Source organism: Numenius arquata, chromosome 6, assembly GCF_964106895.1.
Source record: "Numenius arquata chromosome 6, bNumArq3.hap1.1, whole genome shotgun sequence".
Taxonomy (NCBI): Eukaryota; Metazoa; Chordata; class Aves; order Charadriiformes; family Scolopacidae; genus Numenius; species Numenius arquata.
The window spans coordinates 185,667-201,268 of NC_133581.1; the positions used below are offsets into that span (position 1 = coordinate 185,667).

At 65.4% G+C, this 15,602-nt stretch overlaps 2 protein-coding genes across 2 annotated transcripts; one reads left to right on the forward strand and one right to left on the reverse strand.

Moving 5' to 3' along the window:
* Positions 1 to 811: 811 nt before the first annotated feature.
* On the reverse strand, positions 812 to 4,988 carry P2RX3 (purinergic receptor P2X 3). Its single transcript, XM_074149171.1, has 12 exons — positions 4,849 to 4,988; positions 3,400 to 3,535; positions 3,243 to 3,314; positions 3,094 to 3,160; positions 2,898 to 2,991; positions 2,720 to 2,797; positions 2,502 to 2,643; positions 1,771 to 1,901; positions 1,579 to 1,672; positions 1,421 to 1,486; positions 1,099 to 1,176; positions 812 to 934 (listed from the first exon to the last, which is right to left on the reverse strand). The coding sequence occupies exons 1-12, from the start codon at positions 4,986 to 4,988 to the stop codon at positions 812 to 814; spliced, it is 1,221 nt and encodes a 406-aa protein (XP_074005272.1).
* Positions 4,989 to 6,059: 1,071 nt separating this feature from the next.
* On the forward strand, positions 6,060 to 14,816 carry SSRP1 (structure specific recognition protein 1). The gene is made up of 17 exons (XM_074148530.1): positions 6,060 to 6,115; positions 6,848 to 7,003; positions 7,719 to 7,904; positions 8,150 to 8,255; positions 8,862 to 9,052; positions 9,138 to 9,368; positions 9,465 to 9,568; positions 9,684 to 9,812; positions 10,653 to 10,874; positions 10,984 to 11,056; positions 11,547 to 11,685; positions 11,821 to 11,866; positions 12,554 to 12,677; positions 13,180 to 13,350; positions 13,486 to 13,577; positions 13,737 to 13,917; positions 14,401 to 14,816. Exons 2-17 carry the CDS (start codon positions 6,950 to 6,952, stop codon positions 14,467 to 14,469), a joined length of 2,118 nt encoding a protein of 705 aa, XP_074004631.1. The 5' UTR covers positions 6,060 to 6,115; positions 6,848 to 6,949; the 3' UTR covers positions 14,470 to 14,816.
* The last annotated feature ends 786 nt before the right edge of the window (positions 14,817 to 15,602 follow it).

A 15,602-nucleotide genomic window follows, 5' to 3' on the forward strand; every position in this document is an offset into this window, starting at 1 on the left:
TGACCCCTGCGCAGGGGTGACTGGAGCATCTCCTGCACGATCAGTCAGTGGGGTGGGGGGGACATGGGGAGGCTGCCAGGGCCTTGGGGGGGGCTGTGCTGGCAGCCTCTGCCCATGGATGGGGGGGTGGGTGAGATTCTGGTGGCCTCAGGACGGGGAGGTGGTACCCGGAGGGGTGGTATATTGCTGCTTGGGGGATGGGGGCTGGACCATGGGCCCCATGGCACCCCCGGACCGGTGGCATCACCCTGACCTCCACTTCCTCCTCCCCTGCCCCCAGCCCTTCCCATCAGCCCCCACCCCGATAGCCCCCCCGCACAGGCTGGAGACAGAGGGGTGCTGCAAGCCAAAGGTTTATTGGGGCAGAGGGGTGCAGCCCCCCCGAGGGGGTGCCAGCTGGGAGCAAGGAGGCGCCGGGGGGGGACCTGGGTCGGGGGGGTAATGGCACTGGGGACACTGGGACAGGGCTGGGACACCCGGGGTGGGTGCTGGAGATACTGGCACAGGGCTGGGACACACGGCGGGGGGGGGGGCACTGGGGACACTGGGACACTGACCCCCATCCTGCCCCCCCTGTGCCCCCACTATCGTTCCACCATCCCCAGTGCCACCCCGTGCCCTGTCCCCTGTGCTCCTGCTGCCACCCCCATGGCCACAACATAGTCCCTGTGGCCACCCCTGCCCCACGGCACTCCCCACAGCCCCGTATGTCCCCCCTGCCCCGTCCCACTGACAGCGCAGGGAAGGGGGTACCAGCCATGGGAGGGACTTGGGGGGGTGGGTGTGGGGGGCTGCCCCGTGGCACTCAGGGCTAGAGGCCAAGGGAGCAGGTTCCCGAGTCGGTGGACTGCTTGTCTCGGCTGCAGCCCCCCAGCACCCCAGGGGGGCACTCGGTGGGGCTGGCAGGGGGCGCGGGCACACCAGCCTCTGGCACCTGTGGGGCAGGGGATGGGTGCTGGGTTAGTCCAGGGCACCTAGGGGAGCTCAGGGGTACTGCCTGCATGTGTTCCCCCGGCCAGCCCCACACATCCCCTGGTGTGGCCGCATCCAGCGCCCCCCCGGAGGTGCCCCCGGTGTGGTCCCAGCCCCACGACTGACCTCCTCGAACTTGCGGGCCTTGTAGTGCTCGGCTCCCTTCAGGAAGTTGAGGAGGATGATGTCGCACAGCACCGTACCCTGGGGGTGGCAGCATTGGGATGGGGGGGGTCCTCACCCGTGGGCCAGCCCCCCAACATCCCACAGCCCCCCACAGAGCCAGGCTGCCTGGGGGCTTCACTGTGTCTCTCTGCCCCATGGCTATGGGGTTTTCCTCCACCCCTCTCCAAATCACTATGGGGCACCCCGCACAGGTCCCCTCCCAAGGCCCCCCAACCCCCCGGGAGATTCCACCACGCAGGGGCTGAGAACAGCCACAACTCACCACACCAATGGAAGTAAAAGCTGCCACTGTGTTGATGAGGGTGGGGACGATGCCAAACTTCCCAGCCTGGGGGTGCAGAAACCCTGGTTGGTGGGGGGCCCCGACCCCCTTGGCCCCCTCAGGTCCCCCCCAGGGGCTCCCCTGAGCCCCCCACGTACGTTGCCGTACACCAGGATGTCGAAGCGGATGCCGAAGGCCTTGGTGAGTGTGCGGCGCTCAGTGCCATCGGGCCAGCGGTAGTACCTGGCGTGCCTGCGTGGGGATGGGGGGACACATGGGGGACAGGGGCCGTGCGGGGCTGCGCACACGCGTGTGACACACATGTCCCCGTGCAGTGGCGCGTACCCCACCTGAAGTTGTATCCGGGGGCGGGCGCGGGGGGCCGGGCGTCCAGGCGGGTGAAGGAGTACCGGGGCAGGCAGCGCTCCCAGGAGCGGTCCAGGTCACACACCCACCCGATCTTGATGCCCAGCACCCCCCCCTGCCCCGGGGGGCACGTCAGCACCCCCGTGTCCCCACACCCTGTGCCCTGCATCCCACATCACCGCCTCCCCAAGTCCCACATCATCGTGTCCCCAAGTTCCACGTCCCACATCCCTGTGTCCCCACATCCCGCATCCTCAGGTTCCCATGTCCCACATCCCTGTGTCCCCACATTCCCATGTCCCTGTGTCCCCCATCATCCCATCCCCAAGTCCAACATCCCTGTGTCCCTAAAGTCCGTGTCCCATGTCCCCACATGCTCATGTCCCCCCACTCCACATCCCATGTCCCTGCACCCCCACCTCCCCACATCCCGTTTCCCCATGTCCCTCTGTCCCATGTGTCACATCTCTGTGTCCCCATGTCCCACATCCCCATGTTCTCACAACCCACATCCCTGTGTCCCTGGTGTCCCCGTGTCCCACACCCTGTGCCCCCACATCTCTATGTCCCACACCCCCTCCGCTGTGTCCCCACATCCTCTGTCTCCACATCCCCGTGTCCCGCACCTCTCCCCTGTGTCCGAGTGTTCTGCCGCCCCCCCCACGTGCCCCCCTGCCGTGCACCCCCCCCGCCATGTCGCTGTGTCCCCGCTCACGGTGGCAGCCAGCGTGGGGAAGTCCTGCCCCGCCAGACGCACCACGTCCCCCAGGCGCAGGATGGGGCAGAGGGGCTGCAGCTCGGGGTGGAACCGGCACCGGCCCAGACCCCCCTGGCTGCCAGGGGGCGGCAGGTTGGCCCTGGGGGACACGGCCATCAGCCACCCGACCCGGGGGACACCCCCCCCCCGCCTTGTGCCCCCCCACCTCCACCCACTTCTCAAAGCCGAAGAGCGGGAAGCGGATGCTGTTCTTGATGAAGAGGGTGAAGTTCTCCGCCTCCAGCATGACGGGGCTGGGGGGATACGGGGGGGGGGAGTGACCCTGGGGACCCGAGGGGGGGGGGCTGACGGACCCCCATGTCCCCCCCGTATCCCTTCCTCAGTCGCACTCACACGTCGACGGTGTCCACCTCGGGTGGGCACCAGCCCTGGATCTCGCAGGTGCGGAGGGTCCGGTTGAAGGGGACACAGCGCCCGGTCAGCACCCCTGCGGGACCCCCGTCAGTGGGGGGGGGCCGGGAGGGGCCGCCCCCAAACCCGTGGACCCCACAACCCCCGCCCCCAACGCGCCCCCCCGTGGGACCCTCACCGCTGCCTGTGGTCGGGGTCCTCCCCTGGCAGTCGCCATCAGCCGCGCAGCGGAACTCGGCGTCGCTCTGGGGGGGGAGGGTGAGTGGGGGGGGCACACGGGGGACCCCTGGTGTATGTGTCCCCCCCGGTGTCCCCTCCGCCTCGCACCTCCGGGCAGACGCCCTGCGCCTGGTTCTCCGTCAGGATCTGCTTGGTGACCACCACGAACACGGAGGTGCCCTGGGGGGGGACAGCACCGTCACCCCGACCCCCGCCCTGCCCCAGAGGGGACACTGTGGGGGGGGGAACACCCCATGCTCCGCACCTGGGGGGGGGTGACGTAGTCGGCGGTGTCCAGCACCCGCCCGGCATAGCGCCCGATGCCCTTGACCTTGGTGACCACCGAGGACTCGATGACGGTGTCCCGCACCTGGTAGGCTTTCTCATGGAGGAACACCCAGCTGGGACAACACCAGGGGTGACGGTGGGGACAGCCACCCCCGCCACCCCCTGGGGACCTGCCACCGCCCCCCGCCCACCCAGAGCCCCGCAGCACCTGCTTGTCACCCCCCCCCGCGCCCCTCTGGTGGCTGCTGTCACCCCCGGGGAGCACCTGGGGTCCAAGATCCCCTGTCACCCGCTGTGGCCAGGCTGCTGCCACCGCCCCTCTGTCACCCGCAGACACTGTCACCTTCCTGTCACCCATACTGGGAGGCTCTCCTTGCTGTCCCCCTGGTGCCACCTGCACCGCCAAACCCTGTCACCCACACCGAGACACTCTTGTTGTCCCCTCCCTGTCACCTGCAAGACATGCTCTCCTGGCTGTCCCCCTTGTGTCACCTGCACTGCCACCCTGCTGTCACACACACCGGCATGCTCTCCTCATTGTCCCCATCGTGTCACTGACACCACCAAGCTCCTGTCACCCACATTGGCACACTTTCCTGGCTGTCCTCGTCCCCTGCACCGGGATGCTCTTCTCATTGTCCCCCTTGTGTCACCCGCACTGTCACCCCCCTGTCACCCACACCAGCATGCTCTCCTCCTCACCATCCCCATTGCGTCACCTGCACCAACACACTCTCCTGGCTGTACCCCTTGTGTCACCTGCACCATCACCCTTCTGTTACCTGCACCGGGATGCTCTCCTCCTTGTCCCCATCGTGTCACCCGCACTGGGATATTCTCCTGAATGTCCCTCTTGTGTCACCTGCACTGCCACCCTGCTGTCACCCGCACTGACGTGCCCTCCTCCTTGTCCCCATCGTGTCACTCGCACTGGGATGTTCTCCTGAATGTCCCCCTTGTTGTCACCTGCACTCCCACTGCCGTCACCTGCACCAACACGCTCTCCTGGCTGTCCCCATCGTGTCACCCACGCTGTCACCCTCTTGTCACCCACACCGGCATGCTCTCCTCCTTGTCCCCCTCGTGTCACCCGCACTGTCACCCCCCTGTCACCCACACCGCCATGGTCTCCTGGCTGTTCCCCTCGTGTCACCCGCACCCGCACGCTCTCCTCCTTGTCCCCCTTGTGTCACCCACGACAGCAAACACTTGTCACCTCTCCTCCGCCCTGTCACCCCCCCTTTCATCCCCCCCCCATCCCTCTCCCCCGCCCAGGCTGTCCCCACCCGGGGGTCATTCGCAGCAGCCCCCCCATGACGGGGGGGCTGCTGCGAATGACCCCCGGGTGCCACCTCCAGTAGAGGTGCTGTGTTCCCCCCGGGCGGTCGAAGGGGGGTGTCGGGGGGGGGGGCCCCGGGTGTCTCACCCGATGAAGTAGGCGAGGATGAGGAGCTGCACAGCGCGGTTGACGGCCCCCACCACCCAGCTCTTCACCACCACCGACTTGGGGGTCTCGTAGGAGAAGAAGGCGGTCAGCCAGCGGCGGGGGGGGCGCGGGGGGGGCATGGAGTGTGTGTGTGTGTGTGGGGGGGTTGCGGGCAGGGTGCGGGCAAGCGGAGACGGTGCGGGCAGGGAGCGGACAGGGAGGGAGGGGAGGGGCCGGGGGAGGGCGGGGTCGGGGGGGCGGGGACATGGGGGGGCGGGGAGGGGTCGCACCCCCCTTCCTGGGGGGGGGGGGGGGGGCAGGTGGGAATGTAGAGGTTGGGGGGGGCGGAGGGGGCCGCAACCCATTCCTGGGGGGTGCGGGCGGGGTCAGGAGGGGGATGGGGGGTAGGGGGCTGCAGAGGGGGAGGGGGATGGAGGTGGGGGTCGCATCCCCCTTCCTGGGGGAATGAGGGGGGTGGAGAGGTTGGGGGGGGCGGGGGTGGAAGGAGCGCAAACCCTCCCTGGGGGGTGGGGGGGGTTCAGGAGAGGGATGGCGGGGGAGGTCGCATCCTCCTTCCCGGGGGGGTGCTCATGGGGGGCTGGGGGGGGGTCGGAGCCCCCTTCCTCGGTGGATGGAGGGGTGCAAGGGGGGATTTGGGGCTGCAGGGGGGGTCTGGGGGGATGTCGCACCCCCCTTCCTGGCGGGGTGGAGGGGGGCTGGGGTGCTGGGTTTGAGGGGTCCCCCGTGGGGGGTGCTCATGGGGGGGTGCCCCATGCCCCATTCCTGGGGTGTCCCCCCCTTTTTGGGGTGCTCTCATTTTAGGGGTGCCCCCTATTTGGGGTGCCCCCCGGTTTTGGGTGTCCCCATCTTGGAGATGCCCCGTTTTTGGGGTATTCCCATCTTTTGGATGCCCTCATCTTGGGAGTGTCCCCTTTTTTGGGTATCCCCATTTTGGGGTGTCCCCCCCCAGCGGCGTCCCCTGCTCCCGGAGGCCTCCCGCCGCTCTATGGTGCCGGGCGGGGCAGCGCGGCGGGTGAGCGCCGGGGCAGCGGCCGCTCTAGCCCCCCACACCCCCACCTCGATGGCGGGGCGGGCGCGGGCGGCGCGTCCTCTCTAGCCGGAGTCCTCCGGGCGCTCTATGGTCGCGCCGTCGCCGCGGCCGCGCGGTCCTCCCGCCGGCGCCCAGAGCGGCTCCTCTCTATGGCGGAAGTGGGGGCGGCTTCCGGTTTTGGCGGCGGCGGTGGCAGGGGGGGAGGCTCCGCGCGAGGTTCGTGTTGCGCAGGCGGGAAAAGTGGCGACGGTGCGGGGGGGGCCGGGCCGGGAGGGCCGCACCGGGGCGGGGGGTAATGGGGCCGGGGGAGACCGGGCCCCGGGGGGTGGGCGGACCGGGCCGGGGGTGCCAGGCCCGGCATTGGGGCGGGAGGCCCGGGATGGCGGTGCGGGGACCGGGATGGGGGTGCGGGTCCGAGAGGTTGGGGGGGTGCAGGCCCGGGATCGGTGGGGCCGGGGAAGCGCTTGGGCCCCGGTGGGGATCTCAGGGCCGGGGCGGGGGGAGTTTGGGGGCTGGGAGCCGCGGGCGTGAGGGGAATTTTGGGCGCGGGGTGGTGGTTTGGGGTGCGGGGGGGGCCACCGGGGAGGGAAGGAGCAAGGCTGGAGGGACCGAGGGCAGTGGGGGGGACACGGTGATGCGGGGGGTGCAGGGGAAGGCCCTGGGGCCATGGCAGATGTGGGGAGAGAGGGGGGTGGGGAGAGTCTGGGTCGCCCCCCACAAGGGGGTCGGTGCCACCCCGAGAGGCAGTGTCTGGGAGGGCGAGGAAAGGGGGGGCGGGAGCAGGTCTGGGGGGACGGAGGGAACAGAGGTTTGGTTTGGGGGTGCTGGCATGGCCATGATCACAGAGCACCTCCCTGGAGAAAGATGGCTCCCCACGGGAGGGCCAGAAGCCATCTTCCCCCGGTAGCCACCTGGCCGAGCTGTGCTCACCCTCTTCTCCCCCCGCAGCTGCTCTGTCCCTGGGGCATGTCGGGCTCGGGGGGGATTTGAACCCCTCGCTGCGCTGGGCCTCCTTCCCCTCCTGAACCCCAGGTGCCTCCCCCAGCTGCCATGGCCGACACGCTGGAGTTCAACGAGATATACCAGGAGGTGAAGGGATCCATGGTGAGTGGGCTTGAGGGGCTGGGCCCCGGGGGGACTTGCTTGGGCCCCACCAGGTGGCACATCGCAGTGGGACCTGCAGCTCTGGGCGCTTCCCCCTGCCCCTGGCGCCTCCCCCATCCTGGCAGAGGGTGTTTTGCTGATCTCGCCGGCGAGCGGAGGCGCCTCGTTTCCGGGGCTGAAGTGTTTTGGAGCATCGATGGGGGCTTTTAGTGCCAGCCCGGTGCGGAGCGAGCGAGGCTGCGGTTGGGAACGGTTCCAGGAGGAGGGAGCGGGGATGCCAGCTCTCTGTGTCCACCCTTTCTGGATGTAGCTGCTGCGAGAGGGTTCTGTGCTGGCCCTCAGCCTGTTCCAGCGCGGGGGGGAGCGGGCAGGGCAGGGGGGGCTCGCCGGGGTGTTGAGTGTTTCAGGTCACTCTTAATCCTCTGGATTTTGGGAGATTGTCCCCAAAATCCCACCAGAGCTACAGCGCTGTAGCGTCACTGAGGGGAGGGCACTGGCCACTCTCTTGTGGGCACTTGAATCCTGAATTCGGGTGGTAAAAAACATGTGAGGACCAAAGCTGGTGGGTGGTTGGGGGGAAGTTGTACTGTTCTGCCTGATCGGGTTGTGCAGCCGTCTGTTGCGCCCGATGGCTGGTGGTTCCCTGCACCGGAGCTGCCGGCACCGGGTCCTGCGTGTGGGGCGAGCCCCCCCTCATGCCTCCTTCCCCCGGCAGAACGACGGGCGGCTGCGGCTGAGCCGACAGGGTGTCATCTTCAAGAACAGCAAGACAGGGAAGGTGGACAACATTCAGGCCTCAGAGCTGGCCGAGGGCGTCTGGCGGCGCGTGGCACTCGGTCACGGCCTCAAGCTGCTCACCAAGAACGGCCATGTCTACAAATACGATGGTTTCCGGGAATCGGTGAGTGCCCCTGGCCCGTCCTCGTCCCCAGCTGGTGTTTGCCTTGCTGGATTGTGGTTGTCTGGTATCGGGCTGTGGTCCTTGTGAGTCTCACAGCACTGACACCCCCAAGAACACCTCTAACCCCCATTTTTCTTGCCACTTCCCTTATGCTGGGAGGCTGCATCCCGGTTACCGGCTCTGGGCGGCAGCTGCCTGTATGTGGTGGTTTCTGACAGTCGTTCCCTCCTTCTCGCCCCGGCCAGGAGTTCGATAAGCTCTCGGATTTCTTCAAGGCCCACTATCGCCTGGAGCTGGCGGAGAAGGACCTGTGCGTGAAGGGCTGGAACTGGGGGACGGTGAGGTTTGGAGGTGAGTGGTGGTGATGATGCTGATGCTGGGGACAGGGAACCTCTGTGCCAGGTCCAGCCCGAGGCGGTGGGACTGGTCTGGGAGCCAGGACAGTTTCCCCCCAGCGCGGCTGTTCCTGCAGCACCCAGCCCGATTCCTAGTGGTGTCCTGGGGCACAGTGAGGACGTTGGCTGTCCCAGGAGAGCAAGAGATACCTGTGAACCCCAAATGCAGGGGGAAGGTTTTGGAGACAGGGAAAGCTCAGTGTAAAAGAAGGGTCAGTGTGGGAGCTGCGAGCATCTGGCAGAGCCTGCTGTTCCTGAAGGAGCCCGAGAAGCTGGTGGATGCTTCTCCCTGGTCTGAGACCAGAGGAACATGGGAACAGATGGTTCCCTCCTGTTTGTTTCTGACTGGTGTTGATCTCTGGGGCTGTAGCCAGAAGGAGAAAGCCTGGAGATTTGGAAGGGAGCATGGGAATGCAGGGGGGGAGAGGAGAGGCATTTCTGGGTTTTGGGAGGCTGCTGCTGGAGATGGGATCTAGGAGGACACCTTGGGCCTTATCCCCATGTCGTGGTGGGGTGGTTTTGCTCCTGCTGAGACAGCCGCGTTCCCCTCCCGCCTCTACAGGACAGTTGCTCTCCTTTGACATCGGCGAGCAGCCCGTGTTTGAGATCCCCCTCAGCAATGTCTCCCAGTGCACAACGGGCAAGAACGAGGTGACGCTGGAGTTCCACCAGAACGATGACGCTGAGGTCTCGCTCATGGAGGTCCGCTTCTATGTGCCCCCCACCCAGGAGGACGGTGTGGACCCCGTGGAGGTGAGTGGGGGGCTGGGGATGCAGCAGGTTGGGCAGAGGGGGGAGCTGGGTACCCTCACCCGGCCCTAACTCCCTTCCCTTGCAGGCCTTTGCTCAGAACGTCCTCTCCAAGGCAGACGTGATCCAGGCCACCGGAGATGCCATCTGCATCTTCCGGGAGCTGCAATGCCTGACGCCTCGTGGGCGGTACGACATCCGCATCTACCCCACCTTCCTGCACCTCCACGGCAAGACCTTCGACTACAAGATCCCCTACACCACGGTGCTGCGCCTCTTCCTGCTGCCGCACAAGGACCAGCGGCAGATGTTCTTTGTGGTGAGGAGAGGACAGGGGCTCAGCCTTCCCCTGGGAAAGGGTGACAAGGGGTGGGTTCAGGGGATCTCAGGTCCTCGTTTCCTCTTCTCTCTTCAGATCAGCCTGGACCCCCCAATAAAGCAAGGGCAGACGCGCTACCACTTCCTTATCCTGCTCTTCTCCAAGGATGAGGACATCTCGCTGACCCTCAACATGAACGAGTGGGTTCTGCTCCTGCCAGGCCATTCCTTGACCCGCTCCCTGGATCTGGGGGCTGTGGGGAGGGAGGTAATGAACCTCCTGGGTTCCCCTTCTCACCGCTCTCCTCTCTTTCAGGGAGGAGGTGGAAAAGCGCTTCGAGGGACGGCTCACCAAGAACATGTCGGGCTCCCTCTATGAGATGGTCAGCCGGGTGATGAAGGCCCTGGTGAATCGCAAGATCACCGTGCCTGGCAACTTCCAGGGGTGAGGCGAGCTGCGGCTGGCTGAGGCGGGGTGATGGGGGACATGGGATCTTCCTGCTGCAGGAGAGGGCCCGGAGATGGGGAGGGATGCAAAGCATCCCGGAGACCCCACATAGAGTGCTGTGTCCAGCTTGGAGTCCTCAGCACAGGAGAGACATGGACCTGTTGGAGCCGGTCCAGAGGAGGCCACGGAGATGCTGGGAGGGCTGGAGCCCCTCTGCTGTGAGGACAGGTTGAGAGAGTTCAGCCTGGAGAAGAGAAGGCTCCAGGGAGACCTTAGAGCCCCTTCCAGTCCCTCAAGGGGCTCCAGGAAAGCAGGGGAAGGACTTCTTATGAGGGAGGGTAGTGACAGGATGAGGGGTAATGTTTTAAAACTTGAAAGAGGGGAGATTGAGATGAGATCTCGGGAAGAAATTCTTTGCTGTGAGGGTGGTGAGAGCCTGGCCCAGGTTGCCGAGAGAAGCTGTGGCTGCCCCATCCCTGGAGGGGTTCAAGGGCAGGTGGGAGGGGGCTTGGAGCCACCTGGTCTGGTGGGAGGTGTCCCTGCCCAGGGCAGGGAGTGGGACTTGGGGCATTGATTCCATGATTGTCATCCCTGGGGCTGGAGAAGTTTCTGGGTTGGAAGTCTGAGGCCAGCTTTTTGAGATCTTCCCTGACTCTGGCAGCAGAGCTGGCTCCTCTCCTTCTCTCTGGTTCCTGTGGTCAGAGAGAAGGGGCGCTGTGAGATTTGTGCCAGGGGAGCTGCTGACGGGCTCGTCCGGGCTGCCGGGGTCCCATGTCTCATCGCGGAGAGGGTGCTTGCTCCCCGCGGGTGTCGGAGACGGTGCGTTTGCCCCGGCAGACACTCCGGGGCACAGTGCATCACCTGCTCCTACAAGGCCAGCTCGGGGCTGCTCTACCCGCTGGAGCGCGGCTTCATCTACGTGCACAAGCCGCCCGTGCACATCCGCTTCGACGAGATCTCCTTTGTAAACTTCGCCCGCGGCACCACCACCACCCGCTCCTTCGACTTTGAGATTGAGACCAAGCAGGGCACACAGTACACCTTCAGCAGCATAGAGAGGTGGGCACGGGGTGTGGGGTACGGGGCAAGCTCTAGCCATGCCCCCTGGGCTGCTCCCTGCTCCCCTATTGCCACCCCTCCCTGACTGTGTGTGTACACGGTCCTGCAGGGAGGAGTATGGGAAGCTCTTTGACTTCGTCAACGCCAAGAAGCTGAACATCAAGAACCGAGGCCTGAAGGAGGTACCTGCTGGGCAGGGCTGGTTCCCCGTGCCCCGCTGGAACCGCTACCCTGCCGGCTGGGGTGGGGAGGGGGCTGGGGGCTGTCTTCTCTCCTGAATCTTGCTGCTTTTCCCCTTTTTTTTTTCACCTCTCTTTTCTCTCCTTGCCCTTGTAGAGGAAAAAGGTCCGTGCGATATCCCTTCCTCTTTCTCCTCTTCCTCCTCCTGGTGCAGGTTTCCTCTGCATGGCTGTGGTGGTCCCCAACTAAACCCAGTAACCTGGCATGATTTCCGAGAGGGCCCCCCCCTAACTCAGATAACTCTTCTGTCCCTCTCTCTGGAGCCCAATGGGGAGCAGGAGCAGATGTGGCGGGTGTCCCCGTCCTCCCCACCCCAAGCATGTGTCTGGGACTGTGCCCACCAGGAGCATGCCAGGAGTTGCAGTTTCCAGGGGGGAGTGTGTGGAGGTGGGGGCAGTGCAGGGAGTGGCTCTCACACTGTCTCTCCCGCAGGGCATGAAGCAGAGCTACGACGAGTATGCGGACTCCGATGAGGACCAGCACGATGCCTACTTGGAGAGGATGAAGGAGGAGGGCAAGATCCGGGAGGAGAACGCCAATGACAGCAGCGACGGCTCTGGGGAGGAGACAGGTGAGGGCTGGGGGGGGCATGAGGGACTGCTGGGGCGGGCTCTGTTGGTGCTCAGGCTTCTTCCTGCTGCCTCTGGTGAAGTCCTGTCCATCCTCGCCCTTGCTGTGAGCTGACCCCTGTGCTCTCTCCTTCCAGATGAGTCCTTTAACCCCGGGGAGGAGGATGACGACGTGGCTGAAGAGTGAGTCCAGGCTGGGCAGGGGTCTGTCTAGGGGTGGCTTTCGGAAGGTGCTGTGTGGGGGTGGTGTGGGGCTGTGTGTGTACACGTAGGGGAATGCTGCAGGCCCGGCCAGTATCGTCTTACAAATCCCTGGGCTTAAAAACCTCAAGAAGCGGGTGCCGTTCTGGGCACTCTCTGCTCTAATGACATTATGCGGCTTGAAAGGCTTCGGGAAGGTCCATCAGGGGGGATCAGATGGCTCCTGGAGGAGGCCTCAGCTCTTCAGGCTGGAAAAGAGAACAGCGGGGGGAGGATGGGACATGGCGCCGTAAAATCCTGAGCTGGGGGTGAGGGTGGGTGAGAATCGTGGCCTCCACCACCCTGAAGGGCCATCGTCCGCTGGTGAGGGCCAGGTTCGGCCCGACGGGAGGAGCTGGATCTTGGTGGGGTTGAGCCGTGTGGCATTGAGTGCCTAAAATTTACAGGAAGTCAGAAAACGATGAGCTGTCTTTGTGGAAGGAAAGTCCCTCGAGAGCTGTTAAGCAGGAACACAACAGCTTCAGCTCAGGAAGTCTCCCAGTCATGGGTTGCTGGAGGCTGGAGAGTTCGGGGGCAGGTCTTGCCGCTGCTGCGTCCTCCCCACCTCGTGCTTTCTCTTTTTGGGGTGGGGGTCTCCCACTGGTGCTGACGCCAGGTACCTCCTCGCAGGTTTGACAGCAACGCCTCGGCCAGCTCCTCCAGCGGCGATGGCGACAGTGACCGGGATGAGAAGAAGCCGGCCAAGAAGGCCAAGATTGTCAAAGACCGCAAGCCCCGCAAGAAGCAGCTGGAGGTGAGCAGCTGCTCCTGGTGGGTCGTGGAGAGCAGGAGCTGCTCCTGGCATGTGGGCTGCTGTTCCCTGCTGGGAACAACGCTGGGGAGATGCTGGTTGCAGCCCATCACCTCAGCCTCCTGCCACAGTCCCATCTGGTGCCACCACCTCACTGAGCTTTGCCCTGGCTGGGTCACTTGTCCAAGCCCAACTCCGCTGCCTCCTGCAGATGAGTCTTGGTGGAATCTCTCCCAAAGGGCGTGTTGTGCCCGCACCTGGCTAGGCCTTTGGGTTGTTGGACGCCTTGTCTCCAACAACTTGCCCTTTCAGGTGTTGCACACACTTTCCCAGGGGTGCCCTGACAGCCCCTCTCCCCTGATGGTGCAGCCCAATGGCTGGTGGGGTGTTGGGGGTGAGCTGAGACCCAGCCCCTCGTCTTGGGGTAGCCCCAGGTCCTGTGGCCTTTAGCGAGTGGTGCCATTGGAGGCTTCCATGCTTGTCCTCTCCACTCCCTACCTCCTAGAGCAAGAAGGGGAAGGACCCCAATGCTCCCAAGCGGCCGATGTCCGCTTACATGCTCTGGCTGAACGCCAACCGCGAGAAGATCAAGTCAGACCATCCTGGCATCAGCATCACGGACTTGTCCAAGAAGGCTGGGGAGCTCTGGAAAGCCATGTCCAAGGAGAAGAAAGAGGTGAGGGGCAGGGGGAGGTTTGGGTTGGTGTGGGACGCAGTGGGGGTGCAGGGTGGGGACGGCATTGGGCCCCTGCGGTGTGGAGGGTGGTGGAGGAGGAGAGAAGTCCCTGCTCAGCCGTCGCTCTCGCCACAGGAGTGGGATCGGAAGGCGGAGGATGCCCGGAGGGACTACGAGAAGGCCATGAAGGAGTACAGCGTGGGCAGCAAGTCAGAGAGCTCCAAGGCGTGAGTGGGCTGGGGGGGTGGCAGGGCTTCACCCCACCGAAATGGGGCCGTTCCCCCACCCTCGTGGTGCCTGGGCCTCAGCGGAGGGTGAGGAGCCTCTTGGGCTCTGTGGTGGGCTCTCAGCGGGGTCACGCATCTCCTCTCCCTCCCGTCGCCCAGGGAGAGGTCGAAGAAGAAGAAGAAGAAGCAGGAGAAGCAGACAAAGGGGAAGGTAGAGAAGAAAGGTGCCTCCAAATCCCTGTCCTCCAGCAAGTCCTCTGCCAAGAACACGAATGAGAGCTTCAAGAGCAAGGAGTTTGTCTCCAGCGATGAGAGCTCCTCCGGGGAGAGCAAGAAGGAGGTAGGGCTCAGGGGGCTCCCTGGGACCCTCCTACCCCTGTGTCCCCAAGTCACCGCTCTCACCCCGTCTGTCCCTGCTGGGGGGTGCCGGGGAACGGGAGCTGCTGCTCTGACATCATCCCCCGCCACCCTGATGACCTCATCTCCCACCCCTCTGACCTCATCTCCCATTGCCCCAACCTCATACCCTGCTGCCCTGATGACCTCATCCATCTTCGCCCTGATGACCTCATCCTGTGCCCTTCTTACATCATCCCGTACCACTCTGACCTCATCTTGTGCCCCTCTGAGATCATTCCTGCTGCCCTAATGACCTCATTTCCCATCACCTTGACCTCATCCCTCTTTGCCCTCATGACCTCATCCCCCCACTACCCTGATGACCTCATCCCCTGCCCTGATGACCTCACCGCCACCGCCCTGCCCTCACCCCCTCCCCTGGTGACCTCACCCTGCGGTGCTGACCTTATCCCTGCATCCGCAGGACTCGGAGGAGGAGGGGGGGCCCAGCCCACCCCCCAGCTCGGAGGACTCGGGGTCCGGCTCGGATTAGCCGGGACCCAGACGGCTCCTGGACTGTGCTGGGGCTCCGGCCCTCCCAGACTCCCCCGGCGCCGAGGGGACACCGCAGCGGGGACGCCCCGAGCCCCCCCACGGCTGCCAGGGAGCCTGACCAGTGGAGGGTGGGGCCCTGGGGGGCCGTGGCCCCCTCTCTGCCCTGTTCCCCATCAGTTTATTTTTTTTAAATACTCGGGTTTGTTTCCTTGTTTCTTTCCTTGTTGGTTTTGTTTATTTTTTGTATTTTGGGTCTGTTCACATGGCAACTCGATTGAATAAAAAAACACCCCCGAGGGCGTGTGTGGGTGCAGAGCCGGGGGGGGGGCACGGCCCTATCCCTGCAGCTGGTGCCCTTGGCCTTGGATGGGGGCTGGGGCCGAGCCCCCCCCCCTCACCCCACGGGCTGTGGGGCCGGGGCTGAGCCCCGCCGGCTCCCTCCAGTGCCGCGGAGGGTTCCGCAGCCGCGGGGGGGAGGGAAGGGGAGGCCAAGCCCATTAGTGCCCAGTCCCTGCGGAGGCTGCTTCCCAGATGGACTGGGGGGGGAACACAGGGAGGGGGGGCTGGGGAGGCTGCAGGGGGTGTTGGGGGGGGCTGCAAGGAGGTATTGGGGGGCACTGGGGGGGACTTGGGGTGCTGGGGGGGTTGCAGGTGTTGTTGGGGGGCTGCAGGGGGGCACGAGGGGATGCTGGGGGGGCTTAAGGGGGGTGCTAGGGGGTGGGGGGGGACTTGGGCTGCTGGGGGGGCTGCAGGGGGGGCTGCATAGGGGTGTTGGGGGCACTGGGGGGGCTGTGTGGGGTGTTGGGAGGGCAGGGAGTGTTGGGGGGGGCTTCAGGGGGGTGTTGGGGGGTCTTGAGGTGCTGGGGGGGTATGTTTGGGGGCCGAGGGGTGCTGGAAAAGGCATGGGATGGCTGCTCGGGGGGGTGTTGGGGGGGGTGCAGAGGGGTGTTGAGGGGTCTGGGAGGTCTAAGGGGGTGTGCCCCGGGGAGCCCCTCTAGGCCCACCTCTCTATGGTAAGTCCCGCCGCCTCTCTATGCCCCTCCTCTCCCTGCTCCGCACGGCCACGCGGCGCCGGGGGCCGCTCTGGCCCGACGCTCTCGTTGGTTGGCGGGGGGGCGTGGCCGCCTCATG

Excerpts from the sequence above, each read along its gene's own strand:
- P2RX3 (XM_074149171.1), bottom strand. The coding sequence starts at position 4,988 with ATGCCCCCCCCGCGCCCCCCCCGCCGCTGGCTGACCGCCTTCTTCTCC. Across the intron at positions 3,315-3,399 it reads ACTACGTCACCCCCCCCCAG|GGCACCTCCGTGTTCGTGGT; the intron begins GTGCGGAGCATG and ends GTCCCCCCCCAG. Across the intron at positions 3,161-3,242 it reads CGCAGGGCGTCTGCCCGGAG|AGCGACGCCGAGTTCCGCTG; the intron begins GTGCGAGGCGGA and ends CTCCCCCCCCAG.
- SSRP1 (XM_074148530.1), top strand. The coding sequence starts at position 6,950 with ATGGCCGACACGCTGGAGTTCAACGAGATATACCAGGAGGTGAAGGGA. Across the intron at positions 9,813-10,652 it reads GTGCCTGGCAACTTCCAGGG|ACACTCCGGGGCACAGTGCA; the intron begins GTGAGGCGAGCT and ends TTGCCCCGGCAG. Across the intron at positions 13,578-13,736 it reads AAGTCAGAGAGCTCCAAGGC|GGAGAGGTCGAAGAAGAAGA; the intron begins GTGAGTGGGCTG and ends CCCGTCGCCCAG.